Source organism: Gossypium arboreum, chromosome 11 (genome assembly GCF_025698485.1).
Source record: "Gossypium arboreum isolate Shixiya-1 chromosome 11, ASM2569848v2, whole genome shotgun sequence".
Classification (NCBI taxonomy): domain Eukaryota; kingdom Viridiplantae; phylum Streptophyta; class Magnoliopsida; order Malvales; family Malvaceae; genus Gossypium; species Gossypium arboreum.
Window position 1 is genome coordinate 16,013,364 of NC_069080.1, and position 23,891 is coordinate 16,037,254.

Genomic DNA, 23,891 nt, shown 5'->3' on the forward strand with positions numbered 1-23,891 from the left:
GCACGTGACTCCAAAACCAACCGACCCAAAAATTATTATTTACTGCCCCCTTCCAAATTGATTTTGCAAGAACCGGACAGTATACGCCCACCCCTTTTTTCTTTTTCCATTTCATCTTTTCGTTGGACTCTAGTTTGACCTCGTCTTAGTTGTCATCAAATTCCGTAATTACATCCCCAAATCTAGGGCTTTTTGTAATTTCCTCTTATTTAATCCAAAACGCTTACTCTTCCTTAATTATTCCATTTTCTTTACAAAAACAAATTAAATAATCGAACTTAACGAGTAAAGATTGTCACCTCAAAAAATTTTTTTTTTTTAAGAGAGTTAATACCATCCCTAAGGAACAGGGAAGAGGAAAAAAAGAAAGAAAAAGAAAAGCTGCTTTCATAAACAAAGCAAACGGGAGGTTTAATCTCTTCTTCAAGAATATATATTAAAAATCTTTGTTGAAGAGATTTAAGCTTCTTTTTTTTTTATATTGTTTATTGCTTTGTTTTTCGTTTGGAATTCTTTTGTAGTGTAAATCGTTTAGAACAATAGACCAGTTCAAATCTTTTTCTCTGTTGAATATTGTATTGAATGATCATTGCTCAACGCCTTGGAGGAGTAGATCCAGAAGCAAACCAAGTTTCTGATCCGATTAATCTTGGTCAAGGATAAGAATGGTAATTTATTTATGATATCTTTTGCTTTTTTTTCCCCTTGCATTTTGTTTTTTGTTTTGTTATTTCTGATTTCTAGCTTCGGACGGTCTTGATTTAAAGAAACCTTTTGGTAATTCTAAAGAATTGTAGTTGACTGATCTGAACATGAGTTGAAGCTAGCTATTACTATTTTTTGGTCCATTAATATTCGTTGTTACTTAGATCCGCGTTTTAGGGTTTTAATTGTCTTGCTTTGCTATGGTTAGTTGAATATAGTTGGGGATAAAATTTCAGTTAGAACCATATTGCCATTGACTAGAACTTGAAGCAGTACATTTTGTTCCAAGTATGATGTAATTTTGAGTATGGTCTTGTGAGTTTATGTTGATTGTTGGTTGAGTTCCCCTTCAATGTTTGGGCTTTGACTTGTCTGGTTATTTATCCGTTGATTTAACTAGCTTGGATTTAACTAGCTTGGTGTGTGGAAACTATGATGGCTTTACTGTTAATAGGACATTCGAGCCATAAAATTGGCATTGCTGCTACTTTGGCTGAATTTGTACTTTGTATGCTTTCCAATTTTTAAATTTAGTGTTTTTATTCACTCCATATCTCTAAGAAGACCCAAATTCACATCTGGTAAATTCCTCCCTAAAAAATTTCCGAATTTGAAAGGGTTTTAAAAATAATGAGCTTGGTGGATTTTAGATGGGTCATGTAACCTCCAAAATCATTTCATTTCTATTTAGATGTTTTCCAAACAAGAAAGAAGTGCCTGTCCATATCTGTAATTCCAATAGTGATTGCCTTCCATATCTGTAATTCCAATAGTGATTGCCTAACAGTCTTCTTTTACTAGTGAATTTTTTACTTGTTTTCTGCACCATCCTAATAGTTCCTATTAGAAGTCATTTTGAGATTGAAAAGTGCGAACTTAACTATGTGGTTCTGCCTAAATGCTTGAATCTTGATTGAATGGTTATAAGGGATAGTTTCAATTAAATTGATGAGTCATGGGCTCTATTGGCTTTTGTAGGCTGCCACAACTAGTCTTGTAGTTGGATCTCTTGTCTGGGTGGAAGATCCTGACGATGCTTGGATCGATGGTGAAGTTGTGGAGGTTAAAGGCGAAGATATTAAAGTCCTATGCACTTCAGGGAAGACGGTGAGTTGCTTCTAAAAAATTAAATGGATTCTTTTACATGCATATGAATTTCAGTTACTTCTATTTTGGTGAATGCTTGTTGATAAATTGCTATTTTCTTGCCACAATCATGTTCATATCACATGGCTTAAAATTTTCTTCCCCTCACCTTTTTCCATGTCATGCAGTCCAGTATGATAAAATGGGAATCCATTGAGAACATAGAATGCTTGGTTGAGTTTGTTAATTTTACTTTCCTATGCATTTGCAACAGGTGGTTGTTAAAGCTTCAAATGTCTATCCTAAAGATGCTGAGGTCCCACCTTGTGGAGTAGATGATATGACAAAGCTGGCTTATTTGCATGAACCGGGTGTGCTCCAGAATTTACGATCAAGATATGATATGAATGAAATATATGTAAGATTTCAAGCAAATGTTCACTTTCTATCTGTGTGTGGGTGTCATATCTGTCATTTCTTTAATTTTCTTTGTTGGAATGGATGTAATTGCTTTCTTTCTGGTATATTGCATTGATGAATGTTAATGACATATTTATGTTTCATCATGTTTTCAAATTTACTGATAAAAGGAGGCAGTTGCCCCAATGGTGCCTTCAGACATATACTGGAAATATATTTGATTGCTGGGGAATTGATTTATATTTTGCTTTTGTTGTGATATAATCCATATTTGCATCTATGAATGTTTGGAATCTTAGCTTTTCATCATATTTCAAAACTTACTGACAAGAGGAGGCAATTGTCCCGAATCGTACTTCCAGACATATACAGGAAATATATTGATTGCTGTAAACCCATTCAGAAGACTACCTCATCTTTATGATAGCCATATGATGGCACAATATAAGGGGGCAGCCTTTGGTGAATTGAGTCCACATCCCTTTGCTGTAGCAGATGCTGCATACAGGTACCCTGCTATACCGACCAGAAGTTCATTTTATATGAGTACTTGTTTTTGACAATGAAGCCTGCTGTTTCTGTCAATGCAGATTAATGATGAATGAGGGAATTAGTCAGTCGATTTTGGTCAGTGGTGAAAGTGGGGCTGGTAAAACAGAAAGCACAAAATTGCTTATGAGATATCTTGCTTACATGGGGGGTAGAGCTGCTGCTGAGGGAAGAACAGTTGAGCAGCAAGTTCTAGAGGTAAATATGGCTACAAATTTTGATCTTTTGCGACATTAAATCTAATGTTGATATTTTGAAATTATCATCCTAGTAACAGCGTTCAACAAGTTTGTTTTTTCTTTTGCCTAATCTGCAGTCAAACCCTGTTTTAGAAGCATTTGGTAATGCGAAGACTGTTAGGAACAACAACTCAAGGTAAGAATGTTATTATTAGCAAGTTTCACATGCTGTATGTATAGTAGATTCTATGTCTGAATCATTGGTTTTTTTAAATAATAATTTGCATTATTTTGAATGATTTAGTCGCTTTGGTAAGTTTGTGGAGATTCAATTTGATCGAAGTGGAAGGATTTCAGGAGCTGCAATCAGAACTTATTTGCTAGAAAGATCACGAGTTTGTCAAGTGTCTGATCCTGAGAGAAATTATCACTGTTTCTACATGCTTTGTGCTGCACCACCAGAGGTAAGTGGTTTTTGATTGCTTAATCAAGCTACTTATAAAGTATTTGATACAATATGTTTTTGCATATTCATTCCCTCAACAAGCATTTTTTATCTTCAGATTTAAAATTTAAGGATTATCTTATGACCAAAATGTACATTCTAGAGAAAGAATTGTGATGGGAGCTTAAATTGCGAGAACAGTCCTGCCTCTATTTCTAGCTTAAGATATCAATCTATTTGTATGTATATATATATTTTTTTCTATTTTAAGTGCCAATGCTTGAAGGTTGTAAAGTGTAGTGTATCATGTCTGTTATTTTCCAAGTTTGATGTCTAATGATTTGTATTGGATTTCCTAGCATGTCAGTTGTGTCAAGATACATCCATAGCTTGTTAAGATTGTGGTATAGAAGATCCAATATGAGGGAGTTCCTTCTTTCTTGAAAGCCCTTTTTAACGGTTTGTTCATTTATCTGATAATGAGTAGAAAATTTTGAACCTATAGCTTTGTTCAGTTATGGATAGATGTGCAGTTGTGAGTATCATTTCATATCTTTGGAAAAAGAGAACAGTTTGACAATTCATGAGATTGTAATGCTTCAGGTTGTCAATTCTCATACTTATGAATGTTTGTCTCCTCCTGTCCTGCTTTTATTCTCTTTTTTACCTTTCAGGATATTCAGCGGTTTAAATTAGGAAACCCGAGAACGTTTCACTATCTGAACCAATCTAATTGTTATGAGTTGGATGGCGTTGATGAGTCTAAGGAATATGCTGCAACGAGGAGGGCAATGGATGTTGTTGGAATAAGTTCTGATGAGCAGGTTTGTTATGAAACACTATCCTGGGAGATGATACTTGAGCATAAAATTTTCCAAATATTTCTTTATCATCTTTTTGATTGTTGCCTCTGCCATTTGTCAGGATGCCATATTCCGTGTTGTGGCTGCAATTCTTCATCTTGGGAACATTGAATTTGCCAAAGGGAAGGAAATAGACTCATCAGTACCTAAAGATGAAAAATCTCGGTTTCATCTGAGGACTGCAGCTGAGCTTTTTGAGTAAGTGTGCAATTTCATGGACTTGCAATAACATAAACTGGAAGGCATTTCTTTGATATTTGTTCACTTCCTTAGCCTCTCGGAAGAGAACAAAGAGAACATGTTTAATGGCGAGTTTTGTTTTAGGTGCGACGAAAAGTTACTAGAAGATTCTCTTTGTAAGCGCGTAATCGTAACTCGTGACGAAACCATTACAAAATGGCTGGACCCATTATCTGCTGCGCTTAGTAGAGATGCTTTGGCTAAAACTGTGTACTCGAGGTTGTTTGACTGGTATGGTTCACTTCTGCTGTCTGATTAGAGACACTTAAGATTGACTCTGGTTATCATTTGTTTTTGTTCAGTTTTGGACTTTTATTTCTGACAATGTTTATTAATTTTTTTTATTTGACAGGATTGTGGATAAGATCAATAGTTCAATTGGTCAAGATCCTGACTCAAAGTACTTAATTGGGGTGCTGGATATTTATGGATTTGAGAGTTTCAAGACTAACAGGTGCTTAACTGGTATGCCTGTTGTTTTCATAGTTGACCGAAGTTGGTTTTCCGAAACCAATGAATAGAAATGGAAGTTGTCTCAACGAGGCACAGTTAATACTTTGGAGAATCATTTATTCTTTGATACTAAAAGAAGCCGTGGTTTGAGAGACCTATTCTCATTTGTTAAGGTGTTGTAAAGGTGGTGCACTTGGATGTTTCGCACATAAGGATTTCTTTTCTGGTTTCAAGTAGGGGTGACATGATATCGTTTCACTCTTAGTATAACTCTACCAAAATTTTCTGTTGATGAGTTTGATGGCTTTTGGCAATGGAGTTTCTAACCTTTTTGTTGTACAGTGGTCAACATAACTTTCTCTTGAGCTTTAGGGTATAGTTCATTCATTGCCTTTACGAGTCGGAGTGTAGTTTACTTTCTCGGTTAATAATTAATTAGCTCTCTGCTTCTGATGTCCTTTAAATTATAATTTCAGTTTCTCGATTGTCTTGCCATAATTATCTTCTCACCTTCTTTCTGAAGTCTTTAATTTGTTTGGAAATTAGTATTGTTCATTGCTTTTGGATGCTTGCTATGGCCTTCTATTTATCTGATGTATTATTTTCTTTGCAGTTTTGAGCAATTCTGCATTAATTTGACAAATGAGAAGTTGCAGCAGCATTTCAACCAGGTTCATTTCTGAAAGACATACCCAGTTCATGCTTAACATTTCCCAGTTTTTGTTCTGTAGTTTGTGATACCTAATTTTTTTTTGCTCAGCACGTCTTCAAAATGGAGCAAGAAGAGTATACAAAAGAAGAAATTAATTGGAGCTACATTGAATTTGTTGATAATCAGGATGTTCTTGACCTCATTGAAAAGGTCTGTGGATTCTACCTCTCCTATTATTTGGCTGGACTTTTACAGGGTGGTTTAGTATTTTATCATCTGTACCTCCAATATATAATCCCATTAAATGATCTCTGTGTATAACCGTGGAGTTGGTTCTGTGTTGTTGACTATAAATCTCTGCTACTGGAATTGTACAATTTTGCTTGTAACTATGTGATTTCTTCCATGTATTTTTGTCTGGTGATTCCATTTCTAGTGCCAAAAGCTTTTGTATACTTAACGTTAGATGTTGTTTACACTATGTAGTGTTGTTTTCATGCTATATAGAAGAGTAAATGGTAAGGGCATCTTTGATGCTTTATTCTCATTGACAATTTAAAAGCATGGGGGGAAACCTGATTGATTAGGAGGTGTAAGATGCTCAGCTTGAAAACAAGAGAAGAAATTTGGGGGAATAATGAGGGAAGAGTCTAAAGAGACAAGAGATGGATCATTTGTCAGGTGTTGAAATAGTTGTAAATAAGCTTACTCACAAGCTATAGTCTAGCAATGTAAAAAGTAATGCCTGCTTCAAGTAAGTTGCTGTGAAAATGATAGAGGAGTGATGGTTAAGTTAATATCTACTTAAATCTTATATATATTTTAAATTCCATGCAATAAAAATTTCCTTTTTAGCATCGAAACAGAATCTTGAATCTTGTATTGGTATCATCCTTGTTTGATGTTGGTATTGATATATAACTTATTTGACTCATATTGGCAATTTCTGGTGCAAACTTCTTGATTACTGTTATGCCTCTTTATCTCTGTGCTTGAGAAACTACCTTTCTTCTTCTTAAGAATTGCACTCTTTCATGCATTTCTGTTCTCTCACATTTCTCTTTTTTCCTTTCCTCTGGTAACAAGAAAATATTTTCTTGTTCTGTACTTCTATTATCATTGTTTGGTTTCTTGAACATTCTTACCAATAATATTCCTAGATGTTGGTGGGTTCTCATTAATCATGTCTAGGCTTCTGCGTTTAATGGTTCATACACTTATTTGGTGGTTATTGATTATATGTTTTTCATTTTTTCTGTTATTGATTTCCAGAAACCAGGTGGCATAATTGCTCTTCTAGATGAGGCTTGGTAAGATGTAGCAAGCACTTATTGTTAATAATTATATCCTACTGTTCTTGTGGTGATGTTGATGAGCTTTTTCCTCTCTTGGATGTTCGCCTTCTAAATTTTAAAAGCATGTTTCCAAGATCAACCCATGAAACTTTTGCTCAGAAGCTGTACCAGACATTTAAAAACCATAAGCGGTTCAGCAAGCCCAAATTGTCTCGTAGTGATTTCACCATTTGCCATTATGCTGGTGATGTATGTTTGCTTTCTCTTTATAGTAAATTCAGGTTAAAGAACAAAATAAAGAAGTTAGGTGAATGGACTTTTGTTAACGTTTCAGGTCACTTATCAAACCGAGTTGTTCCTGGACAAGAACAAAGATTATGTTGTAGCTGAACATCAGGCCCTTTTGAATGCTTCAAAATGTTCCTTTGTTTCTAGTTTATTTCCACCTTTAGCAGAGGAATCTTCCAAATCGTCAAAATTCTCTTCAATAGGTTCTCGATTTAAGGTGTGTTGGTGTTTCTGCTTCTTAAATGCATATTATTACCCTTTTTTTTTTCCAGACTAATGTGTCATGGGCACTCTCTCTTTGTATTTCACAGCAACAATTACAAGCATTACTTGAAACTCTCAGTTCCACTGAGCCACATTACATACGTTGTGTAAAGCCCAATAATCTTCTTAAGCCATCAATATTTGAGAATAAAAATGTTCTACAACAACTACGATGTGGGGTAAGAATGATGATAATTTACCAGGACGAACTGAAATGTGTATTTGGTATTTAATAAGAGCTGCTTTCCTACTAATCCTCTCTGTTTATCTCATTTCAGGGGGTTATGGAGGCTATCAGGATTAGCTGTGCTGGATATCCTACTAGAAAACAATTTGATGAATTTGTGGACCGATTTGGTCTTCTTGCACCTGAAGTTTTGGATGGAAGGTACAGTTAATAATTTGCTTTGCTCGCAAGAGTTTTCTTCAATACTGGACTCTGACCCATTTACTATATACATGGTAGTTCTGATGAGGTTGCTGCGTGCAAAAAGCTTCTAGAGAAGGTCGGGCTTCAAGGCTATCAGGTAAATGTCTGATAGATATTCAAACAGTCTCTTTAGTCAATTGAGTTTCCTTGCCATTAGTACTAGATCTCATGTTGAATTATTAGTATACATCTTAAGCAAAGTCCTCTGTCATCAAGGTGTCACTAAAAGCTAGCAAGACAGATATGCAATAGGAAGATATTTAATAATTAGGTCTGGCCTTTGGCTTATTTTCACTTGCAAGCTGAGGAAATTCAACTCAGCTCGTCTGGCAAAAGATCTATTTGGTGTAGACCAGAACTTGTTTATAGGTAAAATGTTTGGATTTACTAGGAAACAACACTTAAAACTGGGCCCCTAGTACACTTGAAAAATTTCTGGAAGCTAGCTACTGTTATCAAAAGTGCAAAAACACTTGTCACATGCAGATCTAACTTGTTGGATTTCAAGTCACAAACTTATTATTGGCTAATTTTAGCCATTTACTTTTTGCTCGAGCATCATCTAGCATACATACGGATGGAAGGAGTACAGGCATCTTCTAGATGAGAGTTCAATCAGTGCTTTTGAACAAATTCTATGCATCCACTCGGTTTATTATTGTTTACTCACATATTTTATGAGTCTCTGTTCTGGTTGGATTTTGGGAAAGATCATATCGATGCCATTTTGTTTTTGGCAGATTGGTAAGACAAAGGTTTTTCTTAGGGCTGGTCAGATGGCTGATCTGGATACCCGTAGGATTGAAGTCTTAGGAAGATCTGCTAGCATTATTCAGAGGAAAGTTCGTTCTTATTTAGCTCGCAGAAGTTTCATTGTGCTTCGCCGATCTGCATTACAGATTCAATCTGTCTGCAGAGGTATTTATTCCTGTTTAAGCATTTCTAGGTTTGGCAGTAGTAAATTAATACAATTTACAGTATTAAGGAATTTGTTATTATGTACACCTGTTGATAGTTTTTGTCCATGCTGATCTCAGGGCAACTTGCTCGCAAAGTGTTTGAAGGCATGAGAAGAGAAGCAGCCAGTTTAAGGATCCAGAGAGATTTGCGCATGCATCTTGCTAGGAAAGCTTATAAAGAATTGTTCTCCTCTGCTGTTTCCATTCAGACAGGCATGCGGGGGATGGCTGCTCGCAATGAGTTACGCTTCAGAAGGCAGACCAGAGCAGCTATTATAATTCAGGTAGGTCTTGGATTTTAAATTGCTCTTAATCATACTGCTTATGCATTGGTGCTTTGAAAGATGTACCTTCTCAATTTTGCTTTCAGTGGCTGAAGTTCTTTTTGTTTCATAGTATTGTATATTAAAAAAGAACTTGGAATGACTTTGATTGTACTCAACAGAGCCAATGTCGCAAGTTCTTGATCCGGTTGCATTATCTGAAGTTGAAGAAAGCAGCAATTGCAACACAATGTGCATGGAGAGGAAGAGTAGCTCGTAAAGAACTGCGGAAGCTTAAGATGGTATGTCTTGTTTGTCCTGCTGAACTTTTTATAAAAAATTGTTTTCTTCCATCTTTTAGAACCTTGGAAATGGTTGGCAGCTGGCATACTAGTCTTTTGTGGCCCTCTTCTCTGCTTAAATTTGAAATCAGAGCACTAAGAAGTTGCAGCTTTGCTAAGATATTTTTTGGGAGGTTCTTCAAGTTTGATTTTTGAGTTTTATTTTGGCTACAAGTTAAAGCCTATTCAAGATATCCATGCTCTGGCGAATCTTATCTAAAATCTACTAAATCTTTTACATAATTTTTTTTTTCTTTGTGTGGGTTTTTTTTTTTTTTTTTGGGGGGGGGGCGTTACTTATTTTTCTCTATATGCAGACCTTGTTTTCTGAAACAATGTAGTATTTCTAAGACCTTTAAGTATGATAATATTTTGTTTTATGAATGCATCCCTCAGATTTTCTGTTATTATTTTATTTACAGGCTGCTAGGGAGACGGGAGCTCTGCAAGCTGCAAAGAACAAACTGGAAAAGCAAGTTGAGGAACTGACATGGAGATTACAACTGGAGAAACGAATGAGGGTAAGCATGTATTATTATTATTATTATTATTATTATTATTCTGTGTTTGTTCTTGGCTTCTATCAAAATATAGTGCTTTTATTTGATGGTCATGTTATGGAGAGAGGGCCTGATTTTTTTATGAACTATCTTGTGCTTTAAATACTGTAGATAATGAGGCTCTCAGTTGTATTTGGCTTCCCATCTTGAATTATCTGCTTTAGATAAATAACCTGATATTGCATTTATTGCAAGGGGTTCGCATGTGATCCCCTGCCTGTATATCCAGCCACTTCTGGTTGGAATTTCAGATATAGGTATAGCTTGGTATTGCCTGATGTAATTATTTATTAATAATGTGTTGCATTTAAATATATATATTTTTTTAATGTATATTATTTGTAATATTGTAATGATATAAATGCTATGGGCTGCGCTGCGCTAGGTCAGTCAGGCCTACTTGCATCCTGTAGTGCTTCTATGATTTTTGTCTTGTTATTTATAATTTCTTGTCTTACTCTGTAGGTTGACCTGGAAGAAGCTAAAACACAAGAAAATGCAAAACTGCAGTCTGCTTTGCAAGACATACAACTTCAGTTTAAAGAAACTAAAGAATTGCTTGCCAAGGAACGTGAGGCTGCCAAAAAGGCAGCTGAGGTAGTCCCTATAATTCAGGAGGTTTCGGTGGTGGACCCTGTGATGTTGGAGAAGCTTACAAATGAGAATGAAAAACTGAAGGTGAGTAGGCTGCGTCTAAAATCTATATTGGCATAAAGATACAGTGAACGTACAATGATATATAGGATACCTTGGGGATGTTTTCTTAGAGAACACTAATTTCATAATTATATTTCTCATGTGCTTGCTATTTGCAGGCATTAGTGAGTTCGTTGGAAAAGAAAATTGATGAAACAGAGAAAAAGTTTGAAGAGACAAGCAAAATAAGTGAAGAAAGGTTGAAACAAGCTTTGGATGCCGAATCAAAAATAGTTCAGTTGAAGACTGTTATGCACAGGTTTGTTTGTGCCCTTACTGAGAAAAGATTGAGTTAAATTCTTTCAGTAAACTACCAGAATCTGGGATAGCGGTTTTTTGCATGCATATTGCTGAAGCTGTGTTTATTCATTTCTTCCACTCTTTTTGTCTTTTTCCTGGTTAACATCGTTTCTTTGTTGGCAGTCTTGAAGAAAAGATTTCAGACATTGAATCTGAAAACCAAGTTTTGAGGCAGCAAACCCTATTAAATTCGCCTGCTAAGAAGGTTTCACAGCTTCCACCAATTCCAGTCTTTCCGGTAAAATATAACTTGATTTTTTTATTCTCCTGTTTCATTAATCATTATGTTGAAGTTTCTCATTATTCGTGTGGTTTGAAAATTTGCAGAATTTGGAAAATGGTCACCATATGGATGAATTGAACAAATCAAATGTATGTTTGATTTTAGTACTTGTGATATACTTGTCTGGATTCTGTAATGCGGCCATTGACAAGAGCTGTTACTGCAGGAACCAGAGAGTGCGACTCCAGTGAAGAAGGCTGGTGCAGAATCTGATGGCAGGTTGCGAAGATCCAATCTTGAACGTCAACATGTGTGTGTTTCCTGCAATTAATTTTTGCATCTTCAAGCCTTTCCTTCTTTTTTTTTTTTTTTTTTTTGCAGCATTTCAATTATTTTTTTGTCGTTCTTTCAACAGGAGAATGTTGATGCACTGGTCAATTGCGTTTCAAAAGACATTGGGTTCAGTCAAGGGAAACCTGTTGCAGCATTTACCATATATAAATGTCTTCTCCACTGGAAATCTTTTGAAGCAGAAAGGACCAGTGTGTTTGATCGTCTTATTCAGATGATTGGTTCTGCAATTGAGGTAATTGATTGTACGTTTCTGTCTTGTTTGTGGTGTAGGGTTGCAGGCTGTCATCTGCTTCAATTTTTTTTGGTTATCCTTCAGTCTTTTCTATGATTTTGTTCTTCCCTTTTATTTAATTGCCCCGCTTTAATAAATGTAAAATAGTTGCTTTAGAAGATCTCACTTTCTTATGTCTCTGAATTCTACTTTCTGGGCCTCTTTTATTTATTTCCTGTTTGCTGTAGTAGAACAAGCATAAACATGCCATTCATAAGTGAAGAATGAAAACTTCTTTGATTGTAGAATGAAGAAAACAATGGTCATATGGCATATTGGTTGTCCAACACATCAACTTTACTGTTTTTGCTCCAAAAAAGTCTTAAAGCTGCTGGTTCAAGTGGCGCAACTCCAAGTCGGAAGCCAACTGCTGCAACCTCTCTGTTTGGAAGGATGACAATGGTATTTGAAATTCTTATGGTTCCTCGCTGAGTGTATCATTTTTGGGGAAGAGTAAGACTATTTTTCACATTCCTTTCTCTCTTAAACCCAGGGTTTCCGCTCATCTCCTTCTTCCAACAATCTTGCTGCTGCTGCTGCACTTGCAGTAGTTCGCCAAGTAGAGGCCAAATATCCTGCTTTACTTTTCAAGCAGCAACTTGCAGCATATGTGGAAAAAATCTATGGAATCATTAGGGACAACTTGAAGAAAGAGTTATCATCTTTGCTTGCTCTATGCATCCAGGTATCTTGTGATTTAGTTTTTGTTTAAAAATTGAATTTGTATCTTGCAGCTATACTGCCATTAATCTTGGTCCCTTTTTCTAATTGGTTATCCTGATTGTTAGGCTCCGAGAACATCTAAGGGAAGTGTACTACGATCTGGGCGGTCTTTTGGCAAAGATTCTGCTTCAACTCACTGGCAAAGCATTATTGATAGCCTCAACACCCTCCTAAGTACTTTGAAAGAAAATTTTGTAAGGAACCTGATTTTTTTCTTTCTAAATTACCTTTATAAACTTCGATTACCACTGTCCATCCTGATTTCCAGTTAAATGCACAGAGTTCTTACAGTTCCTTGGTTTTCAGGTGCCTTCTGTTCTTATCCAGAAGATTTATACTCAAACATTTTCATACATCAATGTACAATTGTTTAATAGGTATGTTTTGGTGATGTCCTTTGTGGTTTTAATTCAAATGGTTTGCTTATATTGGCATTTTTGTCATTTTCCAGCCTCCTCCTACGCCGTGAGTGTTGTACGTTTAGCAATGGAGAATATGTCAAGGCTGGGTTAGCCGAGTTAGAGCTTTGGTGCTGCCAAGCAAAAGAAGAGGTAACTTCTTTTGTGTTTATTTACGGAGTTGTTGCTACATAATTTTGCAGGGCAGTTTGCTTACTTTAGGCCTCTAACTAAGCTGATGCTTTACCTTCCCTTGTACTGCAGTTCGCTGGGTCATCGTGGGATGAACTTAAGCACATAAGGCAGGCTGTTGGATTCTTGGTATGTTGGATCATCTTGTTGGTTGTTTTGCTTGTTTTTCATTTTTGAAATTTTTTGGTATTTGGAAACGTCATTGCTTTGCCTAGTTATCTTGTTTTGAGCTCTTTAGGTATTGTACTGCCGAACTTTCAAAATGATTATTTAGCCACATTCCATTATGTTTGACAATGCACAAAGTTTTAGGGTAGCAGAATCTTATTGATTGATGGTGGTTCTCAAATGCCCTATTAGATGGAGTTGGTTTTATGTAAATGATAAAGCTAACAAGTTGGGGAAGTGGCAGATATTTAAGGACAGGATTTACCGGTAGCTTTGTTATTTCTTCTTCATGTCGTTGTTTGGAAGAGATTCATGTTGTTTGGCACAGGTTGCTAGGACACATTTTGTAATACTCATGTATTTACCTGTGCTTGTAGGTTAGTTAAACCTCTAAAATTATGACGAGCATTTGTTTGCTTGAACAATTTGGCTCTTCAACTATCTCTGGTCATACTATTCAATTTTGTTCCCTTAACCCAAGAAATCATTGTTCAATTGATTTGTACCTTCTGAAGTGTTGTCCATTTACGCAGAGTATTTATGTTTCGTTGGCCCTTTATTTAGAAATCGAGTTTTGCTGAATTTTGTTAAAACCTGATAACAGGTTATACATCAGAAGTACAGAATTTCATATGATGAAATTACAAATGATCTCTGCCCTGTAAGTCCTTTCTCTCTTTGTCTTCTCTATTATTTCTCACAATGTTCTCATACTCTTGACATTAACTCTTGATTTGGTCAGATTCTTAGTGTACAGCAGTTATACAGAATATGTACGTTGTACTGGGATGACAATTACAATACTCGAAGTGTTGCTCCAAATGTAAGTTTGTGTGGCATATAATTTTTTTTCTTGGTTGTTTAGCAAGTTCAGAAATCAGATATGATTTATGGGTGACCTTCATTCCTTTACAGGTTATTTCCAGCATGAGGGTACTAATGACAGAGGATTCCAATGATGCTGCTAGCAGTTCCTTTTTATTGGACGACAATTCCAGGTAAGTTCTTACGTTGGGCACTACTAGTAAAGCTGGTTTCTGATGTGGCTTAAGTAAACTCCTGTTCAGACGTGTTTAGAAAATGAGAATGTTAGTTCAGGAAGAGTTGAAAAGTCACTACATAAACAGTGTACTAGAATCCAAGTATAGATGGATATGAAAGACTGCAATTGCAATGGTTTAAATAACAACTATGGTACATGCTGAGTTGAAGTTTGTAAGGTATAAAATCATAGAAACAACCTAATCCATCCTTGTTAATACACAGCATCCCCTTCTCTGTCGATGACCTTTCCAATTCGCTTCAAGAGAAAGACTTCTTGGAAGTCAAACCAGCAGAGGAACTTCTTGAGAATCCAGCCTTCCAATTTTTACACGAGTAAGGCCTAGGGAGCTTAGATGCATGCTTCCCGTCGTTATCGAGTCAAGGTCAGCAATGTGGACTTAGATACACTTGCCGATTCATTGGTTGTTGTAAATTCAATTCATTTACCCCTCTTCATATATATATATATGATATATATATATTTGAATACATCGATCTCCGATTGTGATATGTTTCTATTGGTTTATTATTTTTTGACAATTCAAATTGTAAAAGCTGACGTTGAGTCTGGGCACGTATTTGTTTGATTGATCTGGGCTCTTTTTTATTTTTATATTGCTTTATTCTTCTGCCATAAAGGGGCAGTTTTTTTTTTCATCGTTTTTTAGTTTGGAAGGTAAGGAAGGTGTAATGAACAGTATCATTATAGTCGATGGCTGAGATGTGGATCCCAGACCCAGTTTTTGATGTAAAAAGAAACCCAGTACGGATACGTACAACATATATATAGTTGAAAAAGATTATTATCATGGTTGATATTTGCTTTCTGAATGTTATTTCTGTTACTTCTGAGCTTTCTGTCATTGCAAATCCAAGATTTTGCGGTCTATTATTGTACATGCAAGTCCTTGCAGTTTTTAAAAATACAAAATCACCAATTTCATGATATGAATTAATGTTATGACCTATTAAAGTAAATAGCAAATTAGAACGATTAAAAAAAAGGGAAAATGATATAGATGTCATTGTCCAAAGAGTAATCGATTAGAAAATGAAGCTAAAATATACTTGATTGGCATATAATTATGAATTATATAGATGGAAAAAAAAGGCAGCGAGCAATAATCTTCTGAAATTGGTGTTGGAATCCATTCTTATCATTATAACCTATAGTTGTTGGTTTTACTTATTATCACAATTACATGATGAAAGAAATATTACCCGAATGAAACTACTAGTAAAGGGGCAGAAGATTACAAATTTTCTTTTTGTGTTTAAGATAAGCTGTATATAACTCTTTTAGGTTCTTACACCTCCTTATATAGTATAGATTCATATCTCAATTTGATTATATTTGAATTCCACATAGTTTCTTGGCGAGGAAGACATCTTTTCTTCGGTTGAAGATAAGGATGCCATCTTTTCTTGATTGTTGTTGTTTCCATGTTGCTTCTTTTTTTCTTCTAAATTTAATGAATTGATTGACAATTCTAGTGAGTTCCAACTTTTTAATATATTTTAATGTCTTCAATTATATGAAATGGAAAATCATCAATTTCCATTTCAGCTATCTTTTTTTAGTAGTTGAATGGATTCCTCATTTATTTCTTCTTGGCAATTTCCAGTATCATAGGCCATTATGCTTCGACCATTAGTCCAAAATCTTTAAGTTTTTTATTGAAGTAGATCCCGAGCTCTAGCAATTCGATCTATTCTTGTTTGAATTTGATAATAAGCAGGATTATTATAACACTTGTTAACATATTTTGTCAAGTGTTCTTCCACTTCCATGGTTGTAGAAAGGTTTCTTCCTATAATAATTTTGGAGATAGTCCAAATTTCATATGGCTGAACATTTTTTTTATGTTCAAGTATACCAATAAGACTACATATTTCAAAATGAAAATAGTAAAAGAAGTTATTTTTATTTAACATGTATAATAACATAGATTTAATAAAAGATGGAAAATCTTTTAATAAATGGAAAGAAAAATTTTGAGTTGTTATTTCTTTAACAAACTCTCATTCAATATAACTTATATCAAATGGTTCATGGTCAAGTTTAAATTTTGTAGTAGGAAATTTTTTTATATAATTTGTAAAAACACAAGCTTATGAAAAATATTCAGAAATAACTTTTTGAAATTGAGGCTGTTGGTTGCAAATGGCTCTATTTATTATAGAAAAGTTTTTTATAGGTAGGATTATTCTTGCCTTACTATATAAACATAATCTAAATATTTTTTTTTATAACTGGATTAATTGTTCGTTTTGTAATAAAATACTGGTATATATTAAAAAGGTTTGTAACTCCCCTTACCCGTGTCTGACGCCGGAACAGGATACGAAACATTACAGGACTTAATCATACTCATCATGTAAGACTGGCCCACAAATTTTCTTTCAATTTCTAAATCATGTAAACTCATGCATAATGTCCCTTACATGGGCTTACGAAGCCCTAAACATGCATTAAAAGTAGTTAGGGACTAAATCGAGAACCTCAGAAAGTTTTGGGAATCTTAAAATTTTTTTCCATGAAATAGAGTCATACGCCCTTGTGGACACAGGGACACGCCCGTGTCTCTAGGTTGCTTAACTCTCTGTTTATAACGTTAGCATCAATTTAAGATCACACGGCCAAGTCACACGTCTGTGTGCTAGACCGTGTGGCGAATTTAATTTTCGCATTTAAGGTGCAGACTTCACATAGCCTGGGCACACGCCCATGTCCCAAGACCGTGTCCTCCACACGGCTGAGACACACGGCCGTGTCCCTACCCGTATGTTTACTACCATGCATACTGACTTGTAAAACTAGGGTGCAGGGGACACACAGTTGGACCACACGCCCATAGGGCTGACCGTGTGTCATACACGGCTTAGGCACACGCCCGTGTGGACAAATTTAAGGCTATTTTCCAAGCCATTTGTCATCCTTGAATGCTCATTTAGTCATTCATACTAGATGACATATAACATAATATATTTAGTCACTTAAAAACTTATAAACATAATTAATCCATGCCTTTGTAATGTCAACATATCACATATCCAAACCATTATATTTCCACATAGCATTCCACACCAGTTTTATATTCGTATACCAAGCTAAACCTACTTTCATTTTACTCAATTATACTATAGCTTTGGTCATCCTTATTAGCCATGTTTCATTCTCTTAGCACATGTGCCATTCATCACACATTTCATCCATAAGTAATCACATTAAGCATAAAACATTGCATGCATGCATAATTGATTAGGGTTACAACCCAAATGATCAATATGAACCATATTACATGGCCATATACAAAATGAATCAGATATTACCATAAGCCAATACATTTGGCTAAACCAATATGACATATAACAAAAAGGCCAAGCCCCTAAAAATGCCATACTCAAAATATTGAGATTAACTATACCCAAATGTCTAGTTGATAGTGTGATCGAGCCTCCGACGTCCTTCAATCCCTGAGCTAGCTTGGCAATACTATAAGAAAATAAGAAAGAGATGGGAGTAAGCATAAAGCTTAGTAAGTTCACATGCAAATAAATAGCAACAAAATCATATGTATAAATACCCTTGACCTAACATAGTTTACTTATGTGTTATCATAATTTCACAAGTATAGCTTAATTTGTAGACATAACTTACACCATTTCAATCTTATCAAAAGTTCATCACATATCGAGCTCATTCGTATGAGTTTATCGTACATACCTGTACCAACTCGTAACACATTGTCATGTATCCATGTCATTGATTTACTTATCAAATAACTCACAGGATTACCCATTGAACACTCAGAATACTATTGGATACACGGAAAACTTGCACATAGTGCTTCAAACGCAGCCACATGCTACCTCACATCATAATCACACATTGCTCACTCTTGAGTTAATCACGGGCTTGCTCACACAAGCTGACAGTCAGGACGTAACTACTCAGGCTGCTCACACAAGCTGACAGGTACCCGTCACACATGCCGGGCTACCCAGACATCGGTAGAACGTACAAGACTATCACCCGGATTCACATAGTCACATATACACATAATCTCATGAGCTCATAATCACATAGTTCCTAGTGACATGTCACTTATATCCTAAACTATTCCTAAGGTTCAAACGGAATTTTCTCGACGTCTCATCTTTGTCGAACTCGTTCACAATGTCATTCTTATTGACCATAGTATCATTCATACACTCATTGTAACAGTTAAACATAGAAATTCATACATTAATTAAGCATTAAAACATGATACAACATTGCATTACTTACACATGAACTTACCTCGTACAAAATATAGACAATTAATTCAATTTAGTCTGAAATCTTGTTCTTTCCCCAATCTAGGTTCGGACTCTGGTTTTCTTGATCTATAATAGAAAATTTAGCTCATTTAATCATCACATTGTTCAAAATAGTCCATAAATCATACTTTGGCAAAATTATACTTTTTCGCTAAACTTTTCATAATTACAACTTAGCCCCTAGGCTTGTAAAATAAAATGTGTTCATTTTCTTTGATACCCAAGCCTTGCCGAACTTATATCATACTCATATCAGCCCACATTTTCTTTCAAACCATATTTTAACCACTTATTTCACAACTTTTACAAATAGATCCTTTTTAGGTGTTTTCATGAAAAACTACTTAGTAAAAGATGTTTATCATGCATCAAACTTTCATATTCCTCTATTAAACATCAAAATACAACCATGTCACACATGGGTCAAATTTCATACATGAACCCTAGCTCAAAATATGACTAAAAATGGATAGATCATGTTTTAAGGACTTCAAAAATATAAAGAACATAAAAAACGGGGCTAGGATTGACTTACTTTCAAGCTTGAAAAGTTGAAAAACCGTAGCTATAGAGAGCTTGAGAACTTCGGCTATGGCATGGAGAAGATGAACACAATTTTGACTTATTTTTCCCTTTTTATTCTTTTATTAACCAAATGACAAAAATGCCCTTAAGGCCTTTCTTTCAAATTTTTCCTATTCATGCCCATTTTTGTCCATAATTTTAGAAATTGGGCAAATTACTATTTAAAGACCTCTAATCAATAATCCATGGCAATTTTATGTTTAAATATTGTAGAACTCACATTTTGTAACTTTTACAATTTAGTCCTAAATGTCAAATTGGACACCTTATTAATATAATTTCTTCATGAAACCTTCACACAAGCATGCAATCGTATCATAGACCCTATGAGAATCATATAATAATTATTTATATTTCGGATTTATGGTTTCAAAACCACTATTCTGACTAGGCCCTAATTCGGGATGTTACAATTCTCCCATTTAGAGATTTTCGTCCCCGAAAATCTTACCAGTGAAAAGGTTCGGGTATTGGTTTATCATATTTTCCTCGGTCCCTCATGTAGCTTCTTCAACCCCATGCCTTTGCCATAGAACTTTCACAAGGGCAACACTTTTGTTTCTCAATTGCTTGACTTCCCGGGCCAAAATCTTAATCGGATCTTTACCATAAGTCATATCTGGTCAGATCTCAACCTCTATTGGTGAAATCACGTGCGAAGGATAAAATCGGTATCAGCACAACATAGACACATGGAACACATCATGAAACTTTTCTAATTCGGATGGTAAGGCTAACCGATAGACAACTGGCTCTGCTCTCTCAGTAATTTCATACGGTCCAATAAAGCGTGGATTTTAATTTGCCTTTCTTACCAAATCTCAAAACCTTTTTCCTTGGAGACACTTTCAAAAATTCTTTATCACCAACTTAAAACTCAATCTCCTTCTGTTTCAAATCCGTGTACGATTTCTGTCTATCCGAAGCGACTTTCAGGCAATCTCGAATCACTTTTACTTTTCTTCAGTTTCTTTAACCAAATCAATTTCGTGAATCTGATTCTCTCTAAGTTCGGTCCAATACAAAAGCGTTCGGTACTTACGCCCATACAACGCCTCATAAGGTGCCATTTTCAAAACTCGACTGAAAACTGTTGTTGTAGGCAAATTCTACTAACGGTAAATACTTTTCTCAATTACCTTAGAACTCAAGAACAAAACACTACAACATATCTTCCAAAATTTGAATTACTTGCTCAGACTGGCCTTCGGTCTGCTGATGGAAAGCGGTACTAAAATTCAATTTTGCATTTAAAGCTTTTTGTAACGTCTTCCAAAATCGTGAAGTGAACCTTGGATCTTTATCCGATATAATCGATAAAGGCACTCCGTGTAACCTCACTATTTTAGAAATATAAAACTCGGCTAGCTTGTCAAGTGAATAGTCGATATGTACTGGTATAAAATGGGCCGACTTTATTAATCGATCAACTACAACCCACACAACATCTTTTTTCTCGGTGTTAAAGGCAGACCTGTCACGAAATCTATAGTAATACAGTCCCATTTCCACTTGGGAACCATTACAAGCTAAAGTAAGCCTGAAGATACTTGGTGTTTCGTTTTCACTTGTTAACAAATCAGACATCTCGAAATGAACTTAGAAATATCTTTTTTCATGCTCGGCCACCAATATAGTTTCTTTAAGTCATTGTACATTTTCGTACTACCCGGATGCATAGACAGATGACTGCTATAAGCCTCAAGTAAAATCTTCTGAATCAACTCGGTATTCTTAGGAATACAAATCCTATTTCAGAACATTAAGCAACCATCGGAACTAATCCAAAAATCTAATTCCATGCCCGATTGACATTGAACTCTTTTGGCTTGCAAATCACCGTCACTTTGCTAAGCTTCATAAATCTCTTGAAGAAACATCGATCTAGATCTCAACTCGATTAGAATTGAACCGTCATCTGCTAAGGCCAACTGAGTGTTCATAGCCCTCAAAGTAAATAACGACTTCCTACTTAAGGCATCGACGACCGCGTTCACCTTTTCTGGGTGGTAGTCAATTACTAGCTCGTAATCTTTTATCAACTCTACCCACCTTTATTGTTGTAGGTTCAAGTCCTTTTGAGTCATCAAGTACTTCAGACTTTTATGATCAGTATACACACGACATTTCTCACCATACAAATAATGTCTCCAAATCTTCAATGTAAACACCATGGCAGCCAATTCCAAATCGTGTGTTGTATAATTTTTCTCATGCGGTTTCAGTTGCCTCGAGGCATAAGCGATCACCTTGCCTTCCTGCATAAGCACACAACCCAATCTGTTCAAAGATGCATCATTCTAAACCACAAATTATTTTTCCAGTTTAGATTGTACTAAAATCGGAGCCTCAGTCAATAATGCCTTTAGCTTCTCAAAACTCTTTTGGCATTTTTCCATCTATTCGAACTTAACATCTTTCTTTAATAATCTCGTCATCAGAGTAGCAATCATGGAGAGTCCTTTCACAAACCGTCTGTAATAACCGGCCAAACCTAGAAAGCTTCTGACCTCAGTTGCATTTCTCGGCAGCTTCTAATCAATAATAGTCGAAATCTTACTCGGTCAACTCTAATACCATCATCCGAAACAATGTGGCCCAAAAACCCGACTTCTCGAAGCTAAAATTTGATTTTACTGAACTTAGCATACAACTACTTGTCTCTCAAGATTTGCAAAACCATTTTCAAGTGCTCAACATGCTCAGTCTTATTATGAGAATAAATCAGGATATCATCAATGAAAACAACCACAAATTTATCCAGGTATGGTAAAAAAATACGGTTCATTAAGTCTATAAATACAGAAGGTGCATTCGCTAAACCAAAAGGCATAACCAAAAATTCATAGTGACCATACCTTGTCCTAAATGCAGTCTTTGGTACGTCCGAATCTTTGACTCTTAACTTTTAGTAACCGGAACTCAAGTCTATCTTTGAAAATACTGTGACTCCATTCAATTGGTCAAACAAGTCATCAATTCTTGGTAAGGGGTATTTGTTCTTTATGGTTACCTTATTGAGCTATCGGTAGTTAATGCACAATCTCATTGAACCATATTTCTTTTTCACAAATAGCACCGGTGCGTCCTACGGAGAATAACTGGGTCTCGAGAAACCTTTATCCGTCAACTCTTGTAACTGAATTTTCAACTCCCTTAACTCTGTCGGAGCCATCTTATACGGAGCAATCGAAATAGGTGCAGTACCCGAAACTAATTTAATGCCAAACTCAACTTCCCTAATTGGAGACAATCCGAACAACTCTTTCGGGAACACATCCGGATACTCATATACTATCAGCACTGATTCAATTTTCAATTCAAACTCTTTTGTATTCAACACAAAGGCAAGATAAGCTTCATAACCTTTTCTTATACATTTCTGAGCAGTCATAGAAGAAATCACTATAGGAAAGTTATTCAATTCATCTGATTCAACCCGAAGGATATCACCACTTTCACATTTCAGTTCAATGATTTTCCTTCTACAATTTAATACTACATCATGCATGGTCAGCCAATCTATACCAAGTATTATATCGAATTCATCGAACGGCAAGGGCATAAGATGAGCTGAAAAACAATGACCTCTAATCATTAAAGGGCAGTTCTTAAATACTTTGTCAACTATTACATGTTTGCCTAGAGGGTTTGACACTTTTATCATAAATTCAGTAGACCCAACAGGCATATTCATGCTAGACACCAATTTCACACAAACATACAAATGAGTAGGTCTCGGATCAATTAAAGCAATAACAGAAGTATCATAGAGAGAAAAAGTACCCGTAATCGCATCAAGGGATGAAGCCTTTTCGCGAGCGCGAATTGCGTAAGTCCTCGCAGGTGCTCTACTCTCGGGTCTTACAGTTAGTTCTCTAGGTGCACTCTTACTACTCGTTCTATTTCCCAGATTCTTCTATGGTCTTCCTCTAGAAGAAACATTGCTCGACCTTGCACTCTGAAATTTTTCTTTTTCAACCTTATCAAGACAATATTTGATAATATGATCATGTGAACCACACTTGAAGCATGCCCGGCTATTCATCCAGTATTCACCAGGGTGACGCTTGCCACAATGTTGCACTAAGGTCTACTAGGTCGAGCGTTACCCACATTCGCTATCGACGTAGTTTGAGCTTTATAACCTGAACACTATTTTTCATGGTTCCTGATCGAGAACCAGCTGAAACACTCGATTGAGTATTAAACTCTCTCGGTTTCTTAGTTGAGGATTGAAATGATTTACCTATCTATCTCTTCTTCGAATCTCGAGACTCTAACTCAGCTTTTCTTTTCTCTTTAGCCAATTCCTTGACTTTACAAGCTCTCTCTATGAGCACAACAAATTCTCTCAGTTCAAGGAAACCCATAAACAATAGGATTTCTTCGTTCAATCTATCTTCAAATCTTTTGCACATGATGGTTTTAGTCGATACACATTCTCGAGCGTATTTTCTCAGTCTCACAAATTCACGCTCATATTCCGTTACCGTTATTCGACCTTATTTTAGCTCAAGGAATTCCTTCCTTTTCTGATCGATAAATTTTTGGCTAATGTACTTCTTACAGAATTCTTCTTGGAAGAAGTCCTAATTAACTCTCTCCCTTGGTACCACCAA

The 23,891-nt window shown here is 35.7% G+C and overlaps 1 protein-coding gene across 1 annotated transcript; it reads left to right on the forward strand.

The window, feature by feature from the left end:
- Positions 1–149: 149 nt before the first annotated feature.
- On the forward strand, positions 150–15,170 carry LOC108489151 (myosin-6-like). The gene is made up of 39 exons (XM_017793464.2): positions 150–668; positions 1,684–1,812; positions 2,066–2,209; positions 2,574–2,719; positions 2,802–2,958; positions 3,077–3,135; positions 3,244–3,403; positions 4,059–4,208; positions 4,309–4,445; positions 4,572–4,718; positions 4,840–4,941; positions 5,554–5,611; positions 5,701–5,802; positions 6,865–6,902; positions 7,010–7,136; positions 7,222–7,392; positions 7,487–7,618; positions 7,718–7,827; positions 7,906–7,966; positions 8,610–8,787; positions 8,907–9,112; positions 9,274–9,393; positions 9,855–9,953; positions 10,458–10,670; positions 10,808–10,947; positions 11,112–11,226; positions 11,316–11,360; positions 11,438–11,521; positions 11,627–11,797; positions 12,083–12,238; positions 12,330–12,521; positions 12,625–12,753; positions 12,866–12,936; positions 13,011–13,110; positions 13,222–13,278; positions 13,922–13,978; positions 14,060–14,140; positions 14,233–14,315; positions 14,584–15,170. The coding sequence occupies exons 1-39, from the start codon at positions 666–668 to the stop codon at positions 14,696–14,698; spliced, it is 4,545 nt and encodes a 1,514-aa protein (XP_017648953.1). The 5' UTR covers positions 150–665; the 3' UTR covers positions 14,699–15,170.
- The last annotated feature ends 8,721 nt before the right edge of the window (positions 15,171–23,891 follow it).